The 19,014-nt window shown below is 34.7% G+C and overlaps 1 protein-coding gene across 1 annotated transcript in view; it reads left to right on the top strand.

Moving 5' to 3' along the window:
- CAMSAP2 (calmodulin regulated spectrin associated protein family member 2) overlaps positions 1-19,014 on the top strand; it is a 78,016-nt gene that overhangs the window by 44,740 nt on the left and 14,262 nt on the right. Inside the window, exons 6-11 of the mRNA XM_026853969.1 lie at positions 1,015-1,156; positions 3,539-3,678; positions 12,913-13,006; positions 14,058-14,151; positions 18,021-18,091; positions 18,597-18,666. Of these exons, the coding sequence (XP_026709770.1) occupies positions 1,015-1,156; positions 3,539-3,678; positions 12,913-13,006; positions 14,058-14,151; positions 18,021-18,091; positions 18,597-18,666 (611 nt within the window). The remainder of the gene's footprint in view (positions 1-1,014; positions 1,157-3,538; positions 3,679-12,912; positions 13,007-14,057; positions 14,152-18,020; positions 18,092-18,596; positions 18,667-19,014) is intronic.

Here is a 19,014-nt window from a genome sequence, read left to right as displayed (position 1 = left end):
GCTTCAACTTTACTGGGAAGACTAACATCCACAAAGACTTTGCTGAGTCCCTACAGGGCCACTTCCAGTTTAGTGCCTACAGATAAATGAAAACAGTGTAAAATTAACTCAGAAACACTCTTGGCATCATAAGTAGCTCTATCATATGAATAGAAAAGTAATCCGTCAGTACTGTTTTAAAATAAGTCTTAGTAAATAATATTAACAAATTAAAATCTGTATCACTTTCTTCTACCTTCATTTGTTTTCCCAGGAAGAAGTGAAAAGAAACTAAGAATGAATACCATTTTTATAAGTAAGCCCCCCTCTTCCCACACAAAAAAACCCAAATCCATGAAGAATATATTTACTGCAGATAAATGCTATCTTAATATTCTGAACTAACAATCTCTTTATACACAGGGTTGTTTTTCAGAATATTTCCTTCTATCACTGGGCCACCACATGGTCATAACACTTGACCATTAATGCTCCTCTGTGTGTATGACTGCTTGTAGTGAGACATGCTAGTAATAAAAATGGAGTTGATCAAATACAGATTTCTCTGTTTCTGAATTTAAGTAAGTTATATGAATGAGATTTTGGGGAATTTTCTTAGGTGTGTTAACTTCACAGAGTCATTTGACTTGCCAGTAAACTGAAGTTACACCAGCTAAGGATTTGTCTCATTATATTTATACACATATCATTTCTGATTGTGTAACAATGAGTGTTGTATGTTAACTGAGGTATATGATGTTTTTCAATTCAGTGTGCTGTGCAACAATAATCAAAGTTTGGTAGTTTTGAAGTAAAGGTTCACTAGTAACATTTTAGGTTCCTTTTAGGTATTTTTTATGCCATTCAAAATGGGGACATACATGAATAGTTTTAAGAAATTTAACACTGAGAGTATTCAGCTACTCACTAAATACTGCTTTTTCACTAGAAGAGTGTAAAACTTAGAGTATGAATCTGTTTCTTCATACGTTTCAGAGCCTTTGTCTCTCTAAATTTCTTCATTATGTATTGTAGGCTCGTTACAGGAAGGAGCAAACATTGCTTAAACAGCTGCCCTGCATTCCATTGGTGGAGAATCTGCTGAAAGATGGTACAGATGGTTGTGCTCTTGCAGCCCTGATCCACTTCTACTGTCCAGATATCGTCAAACTGGAGGGTATGTCTAACATGTGTCTCAGGTTGTAAACATAGGTCCATAAAGTTTAAATGTCTATATTTGGTAACTGTGTAAAGGGAAGAGCTTAAATATGATATACAAGGAGACTAATTTGAGTGTGGTGGGTTTAATATTAACTTTGCGCCTATTTATTTTTACATTTAAATAAACGAAACCAAGACATCCTTCCATGTTGTGCGTGCTTTTATTTTATCACTAAGATAACCATACTAAGATATATTATTATGAATCTGACTGTGGCAGCACATTTGTCTTTGTGCTATGAAACTTGAAACCACCTGGAAAACTCTTATTCTTGAAGCTGCCGAAGTGCTTTCTTGTGAATCTGAGCAGCTGGATATATAAAACATGGAAGAGGTTAGAGCTCATCAAGCTCTGCATAGCTGCAATGCATGGCAAATAGCTCCTCAGTGTTCTGGGCTTTGAGTTCACCTGATAGTTACCTATATCATTTATACAGTAAAATAAATATATATAGTCTAAAATGTATTGGTGTTATGTGATGTTCTATAATAGCAATAATAGCAATAATCTATAATAGCAATTGTCTCTCATGATGAGCAGCTTCATCTTGGTTTTTTGTGCAGTGGCCTGGTTAAAGTCCTATCTTCCTATTGGCAACTAAGAGTCTTATGTAGTTGTAAAATGTCTTGGCAGCTAACACCCATCATTTACTGCCTGTGTTCTGTCCATGATACCTTTGATGTCGTGGGAACGCTTATACAGAAGCATCCTGAGAAATCCAGGAATACGAACAAGAGTATAAAGCTTGCTAAGGACTGAAATCTGGAATTCATATACACAACCACTTTATAGGAACCTTCCAGCAGAGTAGGCGTTGAAGATGAAAGACTCTAAGATGCATGCATTCACCAGTCTTCATCTGGTGAATTTTGAAAAATACAACTTTCAATTTACATAAATGTTGCAGCCAAATATATACTATTGTATGCAATTAAGGAAAAGTTAAAACTTGGTTAGTGTTGAATGGGGGGTAACACCTAGTCCCTTCTCACTGTTTTAGCATGGCTGAGAATACAGACAGTCTGAGAGATCTTGTATACCTTGTGTGACCATGTATGTACTTACCAGCAGATTCCTCCAGCATCTGACTTTAAACAAGACAAACCATATGACATCTTTGGAACTTCAGTTGTAATGTTCTTGTTATGTCCCAACATCATCTTTCCTAAAGATACATCAGTATGTGCGTCATTGTCTCAGAAGTGGATTCAAAAGTACTTTGAAGCAACTTGAAGCACTTTGAAAAGACTTTGCCCATCTCCCCTATATTTAAATAACATTAACTTAGCCACATGTTAAATTTCACTGAGATTTAGTTCTGTATTGGAACTAAGGAAGGCACGTAACAAAAATGCATATGCAAAAATGCTTTAAAATGCATTGACAGAAAAAATTACTAATCTAGAGTTCTCTGTAGTCTGAAATTTATTTTTTTTTTTCTCATTAAGACTTCATTTAACTTTCAAATCTAGGTTTCCTTCAAGGAATACAGGACTAGAAAGGACTCCCTATGTCTGTGAGTCAAGAAATTGGCTATTGTATAAAATTACATAATCCTTTTCATTAATTGATCACATTCTATCTTAAAACTGTCTAGCTATTCAAAATCTGTACTCTTCTTACCCACTGTTGCAGAGCTCTGTTGTTTTTTTTTTTTAATATGGTTTTAAATCCTGTTTTCTAGCTAAATGTGCTTGTAGCCTGTCTAGGTGCCTTTGTTCTTCTAGCAGTGTCCTTTGGGTTGAACAGTTTTTCCTAATCTGATGTCTACCTTTTGATACATTTTCATTCTATAGTTTTGCCCAGGCTACTGAACCAAGCCTTTTCAGTCTCCCCCTCTGAAGTGGATTTTTATTGTCATTATCCTCAGTGGTCTTCCTCTGCAACTAGTCTCGTTTCAGCTCATCTTTCTTGAATATGGATTGTTGTAGTTGTACACAGAAATACAGACTGTCATCTTGTTACTGTTTTCTACAGTGCTTCTCTGTCACCACTGGAAATAAATTTTCTGATACATTTTAGCATCATGTTTGCTTTTTTCACAGCTGCATGATGCTGAAAGCTCATATAAACATCTTCATGTTGGTTAATACATGATACGTTTCTACTCTAGTGAAAAAACAAAATTCATGTTTAGAAAATTGTCTAAATATGTAAAACCGCAAAGATAAAATGTAGAGCCATCATTTCTTAACTTTCTAAAATAGAAAAATAAAAGCCTCCAAGGGAGGAAAAAAATAGTCTGGATTTATCCAGAAAGGCACCAGAATCCAGCAAAGCCAGAAGCACTTTTTTGCAAATCTGTATCTAATCTTTGTTTATGTTCTTCCTCCTTAGATATTTGTTTGAAGGAGACAATGTCTTTGGCTGACAGCCTCTATAATCTACAACTGATTCAAGAATTTTGTCAAGAATACCTTAACCAGTGTTGCCATTTTAGTCTTGAGGATATGCTCTATGCAGCTTCTTCAGTAAAGGTAAAAAAAATAAATAAAAAAGTAAGCAGTGTCCACAGGACTGTTTTGCTGATGATATAGTTAGTCTTTTTCAGTTTGCTGCTATATGGCTATACGAAAATTTCAGCAGCTTGTAAAAACCACCACCTTTTGGCAGTTATGTTCTCATAATTTCAAAGTATTTTAAGAAAAGCACTTGTGAACGTATTTATAAAAACTTTTGGTTTTGTGAAAAGCTCTTTCACACTTCAGCTTCTTTCTTATTAATTAATTGTAAATTAAAGCATGTAATCCATGATATTTCTGTTAAAATGTAGTAGTGATCTGCATTAGTTTAAATTTATTAAGGCTTTAACAAAATTACAAAATACTGAAAAGTTGTTTATGGAATTATTACCATTCTTATTAATTTCTGTGTATGCAATAATTTTGTGGGTTTTAGCCTTAAAGCTTTTTCACTTCTGTAAAAGCGTAAACTTCTGAGTTAATTTCATTGAAAAATCTAATGGTTTTATGTCCAGAACAGAAGCAGGAGCACAGTTCCAACAAACACAGTTGTCTGAATAAGCTATTAAGCATTTTCAGTCATTCTAAGATTTTGCTCTTTTAGAAAGAAGAAAAAAGATGTTTTGCTTATTCTATAATTTTTTAACCCCGTGTGGAAAGACAAGGAGTAATCAATCGAGTTATTTCTTGCCTAATAGTAACTTGAATCGCCTTGTTTCTCTAAACCTTTCTTCTATCTAAAACACTCTTTACTTAAGATTCCTTTTGGCCTGCCTTTAGGGAATGAAATATTATTTTTATGGAGTCAGCATATGCATTACAGAATGGGATGTAATTGGTTTCTAAATATCTGGGTCATTTCACTGCTTTTATGATGTTTATAGCAATCTCACAGGCCGAGTCACAGAGGCCAGAGCTTGCACATGGCTTTGTTGTCTCCTGTAGGATTGAACCCAATCCTTTTAAAATAAGTAATGAGCTGCTAGGGTGAGTAAGGGCAGTAGGACTTATGTCTAGACTACTTAGCTGTTGCTGTTTTATTTGCGTATGCAAAGTTGCAAGGTGACTGCTTTCAATCAGCTTTTGGTGTTTTAAAATTTCAGGTAGAGTAATCCACCTACATACATGTAAAAAGTCTGCTACCTTGCAGTTTCTCTTGTCTGTAGTTTCCCAACATATGGTCCCACTGGATCCACTGGAAATTCAGTGATCTTGAGTAGACTCCTTCAGTACATTTTGATTGTTTCTCTCTGCTTACAAATACATGGAATAAATGGAATTTCTTATTGTTATTGTTCAGTTTCATTCATGGCAATTAATAATACTGGGTTTTAATTATTTCTCAAACTAGTATGCACTACAGAGCTTAAATTTTAAAAAAGTAACTATATTAAATATTTTGTCAATATCCTAATGCATCAGACTTTACACTTTATAAATGTTACAGATTCAGTAATTTTGCTGTTTCTGAACACTGTTTTTAGAGGGGATTTAGAGTTCTTTCAAAGATTTAGAGTATTTCTCAAACTGAGAAAGCCCTTTTGTGATCATGTTTTTACAAGTTGCTGTGGTGTGGATACTTATTTAGATGTAAATGCTACAAAGGAAGGCTGCCAAGTTTTTCTACTAAAACTTGGCATGGAAACTTTGGCTAGTGCTATAAACTCTGTTTTTCCAGTGTTAAGAAATAATTTGCTTTCAAAATAAATTAACAGTTAAAGGAGCTCATTCTTAGTTTTCAAGTGTTATCAGGTTAAAGTAACTTTTAATAAATTTATATATTCTCCAAAGAATTGTATTGTCAATTCAATAAAACTTGCATTGTAAATGGATATTTTAAATATTACACATTGAATTAAACTGGTTAGTTGCATTCATCTCAGTCTACAAAATTTATGCAGTATCAAGTTTTAGGATTTATAGAAGCACGTTTCTTTGTTTCAGGTGTCTTTGTCAATCAGCAAAAAATTCTATTTGTTTTCAGGGTGACTTATATTGCACAGTAGGTGGCACTATGCTTTTGGTTAAAAGTCTTGTATTCATAGTGGTGACAGAAAGAATAGAAAGAACCAAACTGCTGATACGTTACTGGGAAAAGACTCGAGAAAAAAATTACAGCTGAGTTTTTGGAATGACAATGCTGTGCCTTGTCTGATCCTAGAAAGTACACTAGGCATCCTGACTTCATGCTAGTTTTTGAGAAGGAATGGAACAGTACCTTTTTATTTTTATGTGATCAAGCACAAAGTGAGTACCTTACGTTCTTTACTAGGCGTGCTGCACTGTCCTGTTATGTTAAATCAAGGTAGGTTGTAGATAGTATATGATACAGAAATTTAGTCCAAGACTTCACCAAGGTGATTGTGCCTCTTTTGTCTTTCCCATCAAAATGCACAGGAACAAAGTCAGATTAATTTAAAACTTCACTTAACAAGCATACAGACTCTTTGATACAGGCTTTCAGATTTTACAACAGATTAAACTGCTGGCTTAGTTGTATTTTAGCAGAGGAGAAATAGGCTTTGTCTGGATTTCTAGACAGCTTTAATGTGTCATAATCAAATGAAGCAGAAAGTAAGTTTTGTTGCTTCTCACTTTCGCATTTCTTCTTCTCTAAGAAAAATACATTGTGAAGTTCTTCATGAGATGTTTACTAAGGCAGGGCTACTGATGTTAAAGAAAAAAATATTTTAATACATTCCATAAATGCTTGAGGCACCACCAAGGGATGATACTGGTTCTTGGTTGTTTTCCTTTGAGACAGGCAAACATAATTAGAGAGAGATTACATAAAAATAATCACAATATTTTCTGAATCCTCCCTGCATATTTAACAAGAGGCAACAATAGAAAATATTGGATCTCTCCTTAGTTGTGCAGATTATTTTTCTGTCCTGATCCTCCTCCTTCCCTTTTCCTGTAAGCAGTTTTATCCTGAGACAGGCTGCTTTTTTTTTTTTTTTTTTAATATCTTGTTCTTTACCTCTATCTGGGAAATTATACAGAACTGAATGAGCTTTTTTATTGTGTCTTGACACACGTGGTCTCATCCAAAAAACAAGTTTGTAGAAATAAAAGAACATACATGGAGTGCCATCACAGGAAGCACACCACCCTGCAGAACAGTAAAGAGTCCTTTACTGCTTTGGTCCAACAGTTGATTTGCACTGCATTGTAATAGTATGTAGCATTTGTGGCTTGAATAAAGCTCTTCTGGAATGTCTAATTCCTGAAAAGATGTTGTAAGGGACCTGTATGGTCCCTGAACAGAAAGAAAAAAATGCATCTCATGTTCCATTTGTCATGTGAGACATATGTTGACAGTATTTCTAAAAGAGGAAAACAACTTGACTCTTTAGGTATGTATATACATATAGTTGTGTACTCTTTGTCTGCATATGACAGCTTGTGGACATAGTTAGGGTTATACAACCTGTTGTTGATACTTGCATGTGCTGATGGCCTTGTACAGATCTGGCCGAGTCCTGCACTTCTGAGCATAGGGTTTCTTGAGGATTCAACAGGGCTACAAAGTCTTGGGAGGCTTCTATGTCCTGCCCCTCAGCATAGAGGCTTTCTCTCTTTGGTTGATGTTTTCTGATAACTCTAGAGTTGGTTCACCTGAACTCATGCAGAAGATACATTTATTCAGAATGAAAGCTTTCTGAATGTGAAATGAAGGAAATCTGAGAGATGATTGCTGTCTGTGGAGAGCCAGACTATAAACTGTGCAGAATCGCAGCTAAGCACGTGGAATTAGGTACCTTATTTTTGCACTTGGGTACAATGTAATGACAGCATACAGAACAAACGCACTAAGGCCCAGTAGGCCACATGGAGAGGCTGTTTCCAGAACGTCTTTTTTTTTTTTTTTTTTTTTTTCCCCCCACTGCTGAATTGAACAGGAGAATATAATATCTAAAGGATAGTTTTATACTGAAAACATTCATTGCACTTCAACAGTTACGAATACTGGCACTTTCTGATGTAACGTTGATGGTGACTTTGGGAACAATGTAAGCAGAAGCTGTAATAAGCACCATGTCTTCTGAGATGTGAAAAACAGTTTTCAAATATCTCACATAGTTAAATCCTGGAAATTAAGGGCCACATGATGTCCACCCATGTTGTACAGCTTTCCCTCCAATCTCAGTGAAAAAAACCACTTCCAATCAGGGTGCTAACCCACCCCTGAATTTGCAGCTGAAGTCCCTGTAAGCATGCTAGTGGATTCCTGAAGGACCTGAGAGGGTAGCTGGCTGTGTTTGGTGAGGCAGTTAGGTACACAGGGTGGGAGTCAGGCCGGCGATTTGATACCCATCTGGCTGGTTTAAAAGGATTCACGATCAGGAATGAAAAGGAACCAGGGAACAGTTCTTTAAGAGAAGATTTCCCTCCTGAGATGGACCAAATGTTCCTGACTCATTATTTAAAGGGAAGCTATGTGGTTTGCTTTCACTGATGTTAACTGGCAGGTTTTCCCACTTCTTTGTTCTGGTCTGAAACAAGATATACTGGAGTTTTCAACTTGCATTGTTGTGGATTTATTAACCTGTGGCAGGAGATATGACAAACTAGCAGTGCATGGATCATACACAGAACTGTAATTTGGCCTTCTCCAGAAAGTTTGAAACATTCAAATTTTCTTCAGTCTTGACATGTTTATGTTGGCACTTTTATATGTATGAACTATGGATTTGCATTTGAGCTAACTTTCCTGGCCTACAGAACAGAGATTTTAAGGTGCATCATGATATAAATTTTACAGTGTAATTTTATGTTCATTATGGGAAAATTCCTAAAAGCATCTATGGCTGCTTTTGCATTCAGTTTTAGTGGATTTGAGCCTGATTATGAATTATTTGTATCATTTGTATATATGACCCTGTAGTTACTATTCTGTAAATATGCAAATCTAAACCCTATAAATATTAGAAAGATATAATTTAGTGGATATACTATTTCTGTTAGCTAATTTGATTATAAAATTAATTGTAATTTTTAAATTGTGGAGGAATAATAGCTATTAAAGAAAATGAGTTTTGTATAAAGTTTTATATAACAAGCTAGCTTATATGTCCCTTTGATACAGAAAGAATGACTTTAGATTTTATACTCAGAATATGGGGGGGAAAAAAATCCAGAAGATAATTTTCAAAAATATTTTAAAGAGAAGGATTTTATTGTACAGTATCAGAAAATGCAATAGATAAAATGTAACCAGTAGTACATCTGAGTACATACAATTCATGAACAGTCTGCAAACATCAAATTGAAAAAAATTAAACCAGGTTTAGCAAAGCCTCTATGAAGCTGCAAGTCTGCCATCTGCTGTTCAGTGGTTTTGAGCCACTCTGAACTGCTCAGAGCTTAGTTATTTTTAGTACCATTAAAATATTGTTAGTCTTCTGAATATTTTTGTGTATAAGTTCATGTGATAATCATGTGATGAGTTATTAGAAATTTTACTGGCATAATCAAAGCAAAATCTGTGGAAATAATATCTACATCCTTTCTACGTGTGGATAGCAGGGTAACTGTAGAGCCACAGTTAGATTTTCAAAAAAACTAACTGATCATCAGTTTTCCCCTTTGATCATTATTATTACATCCCTTTCTGACTAAAAAAACTTGTGAGAAAATACAGTTTTCATCATGATGTCTCAACATCAAACATCTGAAGTAGCCTCAGTTCTGAGTGGGGTGTGCAGCCGACAGTTTCATTTTTACTTCAGTAAATACTGCTTTGGTGATTTTTGGAAAAACAAGCTGTCTTGCAGTAGCTTAGACTGCTCATAAGATCTTCTCAGAAGGAATATCCAAGTCCTTCATAAAATAGTCACATTATTAAATGTAGCATTTTAACATAAACATAAGAATTGGCCTATTTAAATACAATATTTAGATAGGGACAAACCTATGATTATAACATTGTATAATTTATTTGTTGTAGTAAAAAAAAAAATCAAGTTAAAAATGTAAAAGTTTGAGTGGAGGCAAAGGGAGGGGGAATATAAAGAGGGAACTGTAAAATTTTAGTGTTAAAAATCATATTTTGTCTGAGAAGTACATCTGATTTTTTCTTTATGTATATTGTTTCCCAATGAAATCAGTGTGTGATGCCAAAATACTGTGCTTAATCTTTTCTTTGAATGGAAAAGATTTTGCTATGAACTTTTCCTCATTCAGTTCTGTTGTGCTGAATAAGCAGAGAACAGGGGGTTTTCCCTGGTCTATTTATAGCTTGTATATAATAACTATGACAACATCTGGCTGATCCCTTCACCATATACTAAAGTACTAGATGCTTTCAGGCTAAGAGTATCCCTTTGCTGGAGAAAAGGCTTATAAAAGTAAATCTGAATCAAAAGTGTCAAATATTTAAAACCATATTTTCAAACTTACTGATACAGAAGGTAATCTCATTTATTATTAAATATATATAATTGTAATTTTTTTATTATTTAAAAAAGATGTTCTTACCTCTACTGCCTGTGGTTTGTTTCTGGAATAAAATGACATTTTATTTAGAATTCTTGTCAAATGTTTGCTCTCACTCCAAGATGTGAGGGGACATATGTTTAAGGCAACAAAATTAATGGCACAGTGGAATTTGACATTTAAAGGACTGAAAACATAGTGGAGCTGTCAGAAGTCTTAAATAGAAGTCTTACATAGCCTGGATACAGTCTTTGAGTACATCCTCTGTGGGCATACAGCAGGTGTGTTCAAATACACAGTTAAAGATTGAATGTGAGCAGTCTTGCCTGTGTAGTTATGAGTGGAATGTTAATTGGTCCATCACAGAACGAAATGCATTTTCTTTTTCCTGATGGGTCACAAAAAGCTTTATCTTTCTGCTTAGATTTTCTTCCTTTAGCTGATGAATTGACAACAGAAGACTTACAGACTTTGCAGCCATATATGCCTGAATCAACCAGAAAGCTTTCATTGGACAAAGAAAATGCTAAAATAGAAACTATGTACGACTGGTTTACTTTTTTGGAATTTGCCCAATACTTGTTAAAGAACTGTCAGTCCAATCATTTGCTATACCCTTATAAGTCTGCAGTTTATTAGCTGGTATTTAATACCCCTCATTCTTATAAAAATCCTTCAGAAAGTAACACAGATGTTGATATGTAGGTCACTTTCCTACAGAGTTCTGTGAAATTGAATGAGTAAACTATTTGTAAGTTTAAAGTATTTTTTTAAAGACCACCTGTGTTTATTGAAGGAGCCCAAATGCAATTCTTATTCTGCAGCAAGATTTTCTTGGGAGACAAGGGGAGGCCTTATTGCTAACAAAGGGCTGGAAATTAGAAAAATGTCCTATCCTCTATAAGAAGAACACTTCGTGTGTATAAAGATTGCTTTATTAATATCTATAATAGCAAAGTCTGTACTGAAGATCATCTTCAGTCATACAGAAAATCTAGGAGCTGACTCTATTCTAATAAAGTGAAAGCTGTCCTTTATCAAATGAGAGGCCCACCTGACACTATATCTCATTTCCCACAACAGTTTGGCAATGGCAGAAGCCAAAGCAAGTAGAGAAGACCAGCGCAAGCTCTGGGTTTTACTGTGAATGGGTTTAATGATTCTGTCCCATATCATGTAACATTATATACTCAACTAACATATTTTATTTATAAACATATTTTCCCCTGTCTTTGTTTAAAAGGGAAGAAAAAAAACTTGTTTTTTTCTAAATCACCTCTGATTTGTGTTACCACAAAACTTAGAAGAGATATTGCTTTCCTTTGAAATTCTTCTCTGAAGCAAATAATTAAATTCTGACTTTCCATGAGAGACTATTTTCATTTAATTTCATTCTCAAAGAAGAATAAAAAGAGAGCAAGGGCCAGATAGTTTAGTGTAAAAATGCTCATTTTCTCAAATACAGAAGGTTTTATAGAACCAAATATTAAGAAAGCTTTATTTTTAAAAAAGATCACATGGAAATTTGCTTTCAGTATGACTATGTAAGTTGCAAGTGCTCTTGATGTTTTTAGTTTGTAAAAACTAATAATTTTAGTAATTTATATTTTTCCATTTAAACTGTGGAAAAGTTAAATGAAAATATCATGAAGTGGATAAAATAAACTGGATATTTGACGTTATTAAGTGTTAATGATATGACAAAAGTGACAAAGGACACTTGCTATTGTAAGTATTGTTAACTAGACATTATTGGGTTTTATCAGATTTGTTTAAACAAACTATTGTAAAAAAGTTGTTTAATTATGGTTTCCCAATTTAATGTGTAAGTAGAGGTTTGTATTGTTTACTTTTTCAGACTTGGTAAGACCAGTGACACAAGTCTGCACCTGGTTGAGTCAGCTCAGGCCTGGTGTGCATTGATCTCATTCAGTTGATATTTCTAGGAATGAAGTAGCACTGAACCATATGGACTTATGGACAGCTTAGGACTGTGATCATTTGGCCTCTAAACAGCCTCCACAGTCAACAAACCTGTTCTTTTTGCACTCCTCATTATATATTCTTGCAGCAGAAAGTGCTGCAACTGCTTCTGCCTGGTTTTCCTCTACCATTCATGTCACCGTTTGTTTCTTTTTCACCTATATTTCCCCTTGTGTTAAATCTGATGGCTTCCACACTGGTGTGTTTCATAGCTGTGTAATGGGAAAATACAGTAGGGAGATATATTGACAATCTATTAAGTGCGCATAAATCTTTGGAGCTAAAACCTTCTAGCCTGCATCGAACAAATGCTTCTGGTTTTTGCATTAAGGGCTTGTAGATTTGGGTAGATCTTCACAAATGTGGCAGAAAGGACATGCTTGACACAAAAACCTAAATCGGATTCAAAATTCCTCCACTAAAACTAAGGGCTACCAGTTTTTCATTGTTAAAAAGCTCTGAAAAATGTAAACATTGTGAAACAATGGGCTTTTCATTACTCTTTTTTATGGAAATGGCTAATCTGTTTGACAGGCATCTTTTTCCACTCATCTTGTACCTCTTTGCCCTGCCTGAAAGATATTGGGCCTGAGCATATGCTTACTGTGAAGCATTTCAACTCACAGTTACAGTCTGGTCAAGTTATGTGTGTCAGATAGTTGGTACTACAGATCATACTGATCTTGTTTCCTAAGAAATCAGTAGAGAAGAGATTGTAAACTAGATTAAATGCAGAGGCATATCCCGAATGCTACTTAATCTATATATTTGCAAGCATGTGTTTTAATATAAATTTTTTTTTTTTTTTTTTTTTTTTTCTTGTAGAGCAACTACCTGGTGTTCATGGCAGAATTGTTCTGGTGGTTTGAAGTAGTGAAGCCATCATTCGTACAACCTCGTGTTGTTGTGGATCCCCAAGGTAATTATATTAGGAATCAGTTTTAATATGCATGTTTTTAATATATATGAGTATAAATGGCTATTGTGTTCACAAATACAGTGAATATTTTAGTTAACAGGATTTGGTAGTGTACAACACCCTTAAAGAAGGAGAAAAGTACTCTTACCTTGTGTTAATAATCTTTGTCTCATCTCATAAATCATAATTAAATGTTGTAGTCTGTTACCAAAAACTCATTTAAATTGTTGTGGTATAATCACTTGCAAATTTTCCTGACCTAAATAAGCCTAGAATCCATGTATGCTCATGCAGGGATCACAAACATAATAAGGAGTCAAGAACAAAATTTAGCCTGAAGAATAGAGAAGATACCAAGAGGAAGGAACATAAATTTGGGGAAAGTGGACAGATAGTTAATTGTAAAAATACATTTTGTACCTGGATGCAAAGGCACAGACTTCCATCAGTAAATTCTTATATTTAAAAATCCACTTTTCAAGTAGATCTTGAGATCTGTTAATGATTAGAGTCTCAGTGTAGTGCTGTGCTTCTCTGATAACTAGGAAGAATTTTTCATTGAGTGGCTTGTGTATCTTTTTTTCATTTGTATGCTTTTATAGCACATACAAATCTGATTTAGATCTTTTAAATATTGCTCACTAATTTAGGATATGACTAAAATACTATTTTCTAGCTGAAAAGTCAGTCTAAGGGTTTTGGAAGAAATTTTTTATTAGGAAAATTTCTTCCAGAAGAAGAATGTTTTTGTTTAAAAATCCTTGTTTTTAATTTTATGGCTCTTTTTCTGTATTTTATCTTTATTATTCTTCCTTTGCCTTTTCTAGTAATTTTTGTCATTCTCCATTTCCTTAATTAGTGCCAATATGTGAACTTTGGAGGTGGTAAAGATGAAAGGAAGTGACTGGGTTTTAATCTAAATAATGGGACCAATGAGAATTCTTTAAATCTTTGGAAATCATTACTTCAGATTATTTCAGACAGCTTTTCTATTATTCTATTTTAACTGAATACTAAACTATAATTACCTGAGCTTTGTTCCTTCTGGCAGCTGAACCTGCAAAAGATGCAGCTTCTGCTCACAGCTTGAATGCTAACAGAAGAAATTATGTGGATGGCCCATCTGGTTCTGAATTCGTAGCCAGGTAATGTCAGAGAATCAGTAGTACTGTTTTGCAATCTTTTCCTTTCTATTCAAAATCTACCACAGTTTTTATTTAGTCTTGTTGCCTTTTTGCAATGCTCAAGGATTGAGTTACCAAATATAATCTGTAGAATTTTGTGGAAGATCCCATAGTTTAGCTACTTCCCCTGCTGTCCTGTTGCGTGGCAGGCAACATGTTCATGTTTGTCACTTGGACAGCCTGCTGTTGTCTTACCAGTTTCCAAAACGACCCTTACCGTTCACCAGAGAAGTGTCACATGGCCTTCTTGTCCTCTTCAGTTTCATATGGTGCTGCTGACCCAAGTCTGCTCTGAAAGAACTCTTTTTCTGGAATTCACAGCAAATTTTCAAAAAAAAGGTTTAAAAAAAAGTAAACTAAGGTAACAGCAAGAAAACTGTTGAGTGGTGGTTTTAGTTTGGTCTGATTATGGTTCTTAAGTACCATGAAGATTAAATAGGTAAAAGAAAATACTTATGATGCACTCAGGGGAGCTCTCTACAGCTACCTGAGAGGAGGTAGTGAGGTGGGTGTTGGTCTCTTCGCCCAAGTAACAAGCAATGGGACAAGAGACAACAGCCTCAGGTTGTACCAGGGGAGGTTTAGATTGGATATTAGGAAAATACATTCACTGAAAGGGTTGTCAGTCATTGGAACAGGCTACCCAGGTGAAGTGGTGGAGTCATCATCCCTGGAGGTATTTAAAAGATGTCTAGACATGGCACTTAGGGACGTGGTTTACTGGTGGACTTGTCAGTGCTAGGTTAACACTTGAACTCGATGATCTTAAAGGCCTTTTCCAACCTAAATGGCTTTATGACAGGAGACAGAAATTACACATTAGGCCTTCTTTTTAATCTTTCTTTTGGCAGGGTAGAGAAAAAGCCTTCCAGTAATCTGATCTGAACATAGTGGATGAGGTGTAACATTTCATTGTATTTATGATTTGGGTGCAAAGGTTTATTGTGTCTGAACTGACACAGAGGAGAAGAATAAAATTACCATGTTAATTGAATATTCAGCAAATTGTTGATTGCCAACCTAGCTAATCCTGTTCAACCTTTTTTGTTGTTTTGGATGGGGTTGGAGGATGGGGGGGGGGTGGCGATGGGTTTGGTTGATTTGGGGTTTTGGGGTTTTTTTAGCATTTATGAATCTATGCAGAGTTTAATCAGGGAGTAATATTTCTTACTACCATTAAATGCTGTGATTCCAAATCTTTTTTCCTCTGTGTATCTGAAGTGTTTCCCTTGTAGACAATGAAGTTATTTTAGTGTAAACTGAGCATATAAACCAGGAGAACAAGAAACAGTAGTTTTGAAGTCTCTTTTGGAACAGGGATTCCCAAGGCCTTGCAAAATTCCCAAGGCACCTTGCAAAATTACTGCAAGCAGTACAACAAAGGGCTTGTAGCTATGACTGTCCTACAGAACAAAGGTTTGTGATAAAAATCACTATTTGTATGTGGCTTCCAACCTGATGTTCCTCTTTTAGAGCCTTTCATGAACAAAACTTCAGTGACTTATCTTTTATATCAAGACAGTTAAAACATATGTCAGTTACACTTAAAACCAAATTAAACTGAAGAATCACGGAGTTCTGTGCCATACTTATTCTTGTGCTGTAGTGATCACTTTGGAGATTTTCTTTAAACGTAAAAGAAGTTAGTAGATGTGTACTGGACACCACCACAGGAGAAGCCTATCTGTAGCCTTGACTGTGTTTAAAAAAAAAAAAAAAAAAATTTAAAAATCCCCACATCCCTGCTCTGACAAATTCTGTTAGTAACATAATATCTTTTTCATCCAAATAAATCTACCTTTTCTCAAAGTGTATTTGTCTGTGTGGATGGTTTTTGGCCTCTAAACAGAAGAGGACTGATTGGAATTTTTATGATAAGCATCTAAATTCAATTCCTAAACACTTACAAAAGCCAGTAAATTTCTTAGTGCCATTACCACTCCAGATTTAACTATCCAGTCTTTAAACTGACACTAATGTGTTTTGTAATATTGCTCATGTTTCCTGACAAGTGTTCAGAGATATAATTAAAAAATCATTGTGAACCCCTTACGGGTGGTGGATTACATATTGAACTAGCTCATCACAACACTGTTTTAGTGTCTTTACAAGTGATGGATATGGTTTTGTATTGGAGTATTAGGAGAGCCATCCATGAGTAATAGAAAGAGCCATATCTTTCCTCATAAACCAGTGTACTTGATTCAACTTGATTGTAGTTCACTGCATTGTAGGACAAAGGAGGAGCCTAAGAAATTATTTCAGATGGTAGGACTCTTAACACACAGGCTGCAGGTTCCCTGGCAGAAAAGACCTGACTGCAAGACGTTGTGGTCCTGGCCTTCCTCCTTGTCCTGACTCCATGTTCCTGCCCCCTTGAGTGTTTAACATTGTCATTTCAGTGCACAAAGACAGAAAAAACTAATCCGGTTGGAAAAAGTGAATGTTGGCTTAGCTTGTTGAAATGACTCAGAGGATGGGATGGAGAGCCAGATCCAGTGCAGAGGAGGGAGTGGGACTGTAGCAGCAAGCGGTTACAATGTCTGAGGTTGCCATGGAACCACAGTCACGGTGCCAAAATCAGACTTTTCATGAAGGAAAATTAAGTGTATAGATTTTCTTTGTGGTACCAAATTTTCACAGCTGCTGGATGAAAAACTGAAAAGCATGATTTTCATTTAAGACAACTTACAGACATTATGATTTTTAAATTTTCACAGAAATCTCAAATGCCATTTAAAACAGATGTCATGTAGCTAGTGTGTAGTGTTATTAACATAAAAAATCAGGAATTTAAGAGAACCTATTCTGAATAATTAAACATATACTTAGGAAAGATGTTTTTGTAGATTATAAAACAACAACATTTTTCTTAAATTGATGTGAATATCCTTCACTCAAATGTTATTTAGAAACAGTTCTGCAGCATACTGTGTATAAACTGTAAAAGCACTAAACAAATATTTTGAAAATTACAGATTTAAGAAAGAGAGTTTGGGAGTGTGCTTTTCAACTCAGTGAACAAAATTAAAAACATGAAAGGATTTAATCCAGTGTGTTTTTGAAGTCTGTTGTCTTTAGAAGTGTTATGCATAAAGATGCATGCATTTGTATGTAAATGTCTTTGTTCTGATCCTGAAGAAGCACCTTGATCAAAACAATGAAGTAGGTTAATTCTACTCCAAATTATTACAGATTATTACAGACGTTCTCTATGAACCAAAAAAAAAGTATCTAAGTAGAACCAGAGGAAATCTTTGTAATTATTGTTTCAGTAGTGAATATATTTTTTTATATTTATAAAGTCACATCTATCACAAAACCTTCTTTATCCACTTCTAGTGCATATTGCAGTCCAGACACAAAGTAGAAGTTTCAGACTAAGCAGCTGAAAAGAGATGCATGAAAAGTATGTGATATTAGCTGCAATAACTTAAGTTTGAGGCCAGCAGGAACTGCCTCATTTTGTTCATGCTTATGTTTGTGTTCTTTGTTAAAATCAAACCTAAAAATGAGAACCTTCTAATAATGACATTTATGTGAAATAAATCAGGAGACAAGTATGTTAACAAAAGTAACACTGCTCTGTGGCCCTTTGTGTAGGATAAATACCCTTTTTACTTTTTTATCTATCTGCATTAGGTCCAGTTAAGGATAACAACTGTGTTCTCTTCTTATTTAATAAATTAGTATTTCAAGAAGATAATTACACCTCACTCTTCCCTGTCACAAAAAATAAATCTGGTTTTGTGTTGGCCCAGGACATAAAGCCTGGTTGCCCTTTTGTAACGTGGCGTATTACTTGTAACTTAATTTCTCTTGCTTTATAGATTGGAAAGTCCAACTTACACACCATCTCACCAACTGCATACACCCCAGCAGCCTTATTCATCTGTTCCAGGTAACAATTTACAAATGGGTGGAAGAAGCAGTGAGACAAGGTGTTGTCTTCTGAGTAAATTGCTATCTTGCTTATATTTATTCAAATGTTATTTATGCAGAAATTACTAGGAGAGCTTTACATGAAAGGCCAATGAATGAGTTCTGAAATTTATAAAATGTATAAATGGAAAGTTTGTGTTTGTACCTCTTGTGTATATTTTTTTAATTTGACTTCTGTTTTGATTATGTGGAATATGGCTTACAACAAGTATTTGTAGTATATTTTAGTAGCATTTGTAGACTATTTTACTCAATAGTAAATTCTTTGAGGGATGAGGGGTATAATATATATTCAGGATGAAATTGACTCAGTTGCTTTACTTGTATTCTCAATATAAAACCACTTTTTTTGCTGTTGTAGTGTTCTAAGTAGTGAAGCAAACTAACTTGTTAAAGCAACAGCAGATTATGTTAAAATAATTTTTCATAGCAGTTACCTTGGTTTCTATTTTAATTTCACTTAGGAGTCATCAGAAGGTCCACATCAATGTCTTATGTAGATGGGTATGTAGGGACATGGCCCAAAGAAAAAAGGTAAGTAGTCTTACTGTACAACTTGGTTAAAAAATTATTATTTATTTATCATAAATAGTAATATGCTCCATTATAGTTTGGATTTTCAGAATCATGTAATAAGAATTCTTCTAAGTGACTTGCAAAATTACAAAGAGAAAACTGTATCATGGATTAAGAACTTGGTAATTGGAAACAAACTTCAGAAATACATTGAAATGATGTATATTTGAGATTTGAATTGTTGGCATTAAATATGTTCACATTTACTTATCACGATCAATTAAAAGTGTAAGAGTGACATGGCTAATGAGCTCAGTAGCATTGAAACTTGTATTATTTTGTGGATAGTAAGAACAATCAGGCTGA

The sequence above is a fragment of the Athene cunicularia genome (genome assembly GCF_003259725.1).
Source record: "Athene cunicularia isolate RWA chromosome 8 unlocalized genomic scaffold, athCun1 chr8_part1, whole genome shotgun sequence".
In the NCBI taxonomy this organism is placed as follows: domain Eukaryota; kingdom Metazoa; phylum Chordata; class Aves; order Strigiformes; family Strigidae; genus Athene; species Athene cunicularia.
The sequence above is the reverse complement of the archived record's forward strand: the minus strand, read 5'-3'. Positions and strand labels throughout refer to the sequence as shown.